General features: G+C 52.9%; 1 protein-coding gene across 1 annotated transcript in view; it reads right to left on the bottom strand.

Annotated features, from left to right (window-relative positions):
- The window catches only part of Adora2a (adenosine A2a receptor), a 13,216-nt gene extending 10,303 nt beyond the window's left edge, over positions 1-2,913 (bottom strand). The window contains exon 1 of the mRNA XM_013014244.1: positions 2,834-2,913. Coding sequence (XP_012869698.1) covers positions 2,834-2,913 — 80 coding nt within the window. The remainder of the gene's footprint in view (positions 1-2,833) is intronic.
- Positions 2,914-3,204: the final 291 nt, after the last annotated feature.

The raw sequence follows: 3,204 nt of genomic DNA, 5'->3' as shown, positions 1-3,204 counted from the left end.
ACCTACACACACACAGTGAGGGGGGAGAGAGAGATAATAATAAGCTCTCCAGAAGCTACTAGTGCCCAACAAAGGGACAAACCAGTGACTCCTAGAACCTGGTTCTAGAGAGATCCATTTAGTCCTACTAGTGGCTGTGTATAAGCATTCTTACCCTTCCAGGCAGCAGGGCAGGCACACACCTGAACCGGCTGACTCCCATTGTCCCCACCAACTGGCAGGCTGCACCTCTGCTGGGGCAGGAGCTTGGGTGCTTCTCCTCTCTGCCGGAGCCTCCTCCCCTTCCTCTTCCCCTTCCTCCTCCCCTCTCTCCTCCCACACCCTCTCTCCCACCTGTTCCTCAGCCTGGAAAATGTGGGCATGAATGACTGACTGAAGTTAGAAAAGCAGGTGCTCAACATTGACTCGCTGGGGAACTGTGGGCCAAGCATGTTTCTTTTCTGGGCCTCAGTTTCCCTATTCATACAGTGAGGAAGTTGGGCCCTGGGTGATCTCTAGGAGCCATTTCAGCTCTCCGTGTTGTTTTGTCCATGAAAAGGAACTAAACAACATATTAGAAAGGGCACCCCAGAGTGAAAATATCATAGAAAGCTAGGAATGACTGACACTAAAGAAGCTTAAGCCAGAGCCCAGCCTGAACTCCCATTGTCCTCCCTGTGCTTGTGAAACTGCTTCAGTTCAAGCAGGACTCTCTCACCAAGTGCCTCTCCCTCAGAGGCAAGAGGCCCCCCAAACCACCTTTCATTCCTCAAGGAGCCCCAGAGGTGCAGGAGCAGCAGCAGTCCCTGCCTGTCTAGGGACAAGAGGCTAGAGGCCTTTTGGCTACGTGCCTGTGGCTGCATCTTCCCCCTTTTCCTCCAGCTCATGAGGACTAGAGATCCTAGAGAAGGCCACTCCTTAGTCCTAGTTCAAGGCCCAGGCTCCCTCTCCCTCATCCCACTGAAATAAGTAAACCCTGAGTTTCCTTCCAATTGCAATGCTGCCTCAGCCTGGAGCTGCAACAGGTACAGGCTACATCCACATGGGTTGGGGGTACCAGTACCCACTTAGGAAGTTCAGAATAGACTTCCCTGAGGGGAAAGCCAAAGCCCCGGCATAAACTGAGGAGTTAGAAGCCTGCAGCATGTGAAGAGGCCCAAGCCCTACTGAATGTCGCTTTGCATGGGATATTGGGCAACTAGCTGCTCGCCAAGCGTGTCCCTGGCAGACAGACAAGACCGTAAGTCCAGATGCTATCCCTGACTACATTCCGTGTTCCCCTGTGTCCTGGCCTGCAGTCCAGATCAGCATTCAGGAGCTGAGGCTAGCCTTGGGCCTGTCTCCATGGTGTGGCCTCCCAGGCCTGGTACCAGCAGCAGCAGGCTACTGTCCAATCAAAAGCTGCCAGGCCTGATGGGCCACTGCCATCCGGGATCCTGCCTCAGGGCAACTTCTGGACCTATGTCAGTCACCAAAAGAATCTACATTAAGGAACACCACAGACTTTTGACAATCTAACTAGGCAGGTTAGAAGGCTCCTACCATCCCACAGATCCAGGACAGATTTCTCCTTAGCCCCATTGCTCAGAGCCACGACCATCAGCCCCAGGGACCACACTGGCTCCCAGTGGCCAGGATGTCTGGCTTGGAAGGGACCTGACCTAGCTTCTCAGCAGTCTTGGGTACCTGCCTGAGAACCAACCACTGGCTCTCTGAGTCTCTCCATCATGCTGAACAGCATTGGATATGCACATGCTTCCTGGTCATACTGAAGCCACAATTTCTATCCTCATCTCACTGAATGCACTGGCCCCACCTACCAAGTCAGCCTCGCACGGGCTGCAGACACATACAAAGCTCCCTTCAGCAAGCATGCCCACCTCTACCCCTTCCTCTGACATTTCCGCAGGCTGCCTCCATTGCTGCCAGCACATCACAGGTAAAGCTCTGATCCCGCAGGCCACCTGGACACCTGCCAAACCAGAATCTACTCTTGGCTGTGCCTTGCCCAGCTGAGCCCAGGAGCTCAGCAGAGACAGTCTTGGGATAGGAGTGGAAGAGGAGGCCAGGAGTTCTGTGCTTCTAGGGTAGCTCTGCAAAGGGAAAGGCTGGGGGCTGCAGGACTAGGGGCACCCTGACTTGGAGTCTTTCCTTGTGCAAATGCTCTCACTGGGGAGGGGGGCAATTTCAAACTCTTAATGTGTCACTGACTAGAACAGGGAAGCAATGCACATAGCTGGCTACCCGGTGCCACACCACCACTGAGCCACCAAACCTTAGGCTCTCCAGGAGGCCACCTGCCTAAATGGCTGGACCTTCTTGAAGAGCTGATTCCATCTCCTTGGAAACTGGGGAAATGATAGACAGTGGTTTTCACTGGGCCCACGAGCTCCATCTTACAGAGGAGGAAGCTAAGGCCCGAAGAGGCGAGGTGACCTCTCAGCCTTACCAGGAACACGAATGTGTGACAGCACTGGGAGAGAAGGCCACAGGATTCCATGGAAGACTTCTGGAACCTCCTGTTCTCTCTGACCTTCCCTTCTTTCCAAAGCTTCTCAGAGACACAGAAAAGCTGAGGCCCGGGGGGGGGCAGGGGGGGCAGGATCTGGCAATTTCCTATCTCTCTCCTGTTGGGCACTATCTAATTAATCCTTAGGTCATCTATTGCTAAGAGGGGAAATTAAATACTAATAAGGTCCTGTTTCCTCATGATTGCCCCTTGTTAAGGATGGGGCAGAGGGCAGCTAGTGTCCCATGTAAAGTATAGATATGTTGCGGGACATCCATGATATGCCTTGAAAGAACAATCCCAGAGGATTCCCAGTAGTTAGAGTCAAAACTGCACCTCTCCCACCTTCCTTCACCACTACCCCCTTGCCACCACACTGATTTAAGCACTTCAATGAAATCGTCACTTAATCCAAACCCATACATCTGGCCCACCTCTTCTGGCTCCTCATAAATCCAACCAGCAAGTCCCTCAGTACACACGCCCAGATGGTAGCTGTACCCTTTTAGACTGCTGTTCAGAGGCACCCACTATCTTCCAGGCAGGCCCTGTACACCTAAGCCTAGTTGCAGCCTAGGACAAGGAATGGAGCCGTGTCGAGATTCTACCCACTGCAGCCATGCTGGACTCCCAAATCCCAGTCTTAGAATCCTCTTCCTTGTAGCCAGTTTTCCCCACTTTCCTACTCTACTGTGCTACAAAACAGCCCAAACTTT

This window comes from Dipodomys ordii, unplaced genomic scaffold, assembly GCF_000151885.1.
Source record: "Dipodomys ordii isolate 6190 unplaced genomic scaffold, Dord_2.0 Scaffold23, whole genome shotgun sequence".
In the NCBI taxonomy this organism is placed as follows: domain Eukaryota; kingdom Metazoa; phylum Chordata; class Mammalia; order Rodentia; family Heteromyidae; genus Dipodomys; species Dipodomys ordii.
The sequence above is the reverse complement of the archived record's forward strand: the minus strand, read 5'-3'. Positions and strand labels throughout refer to the sequence as shown.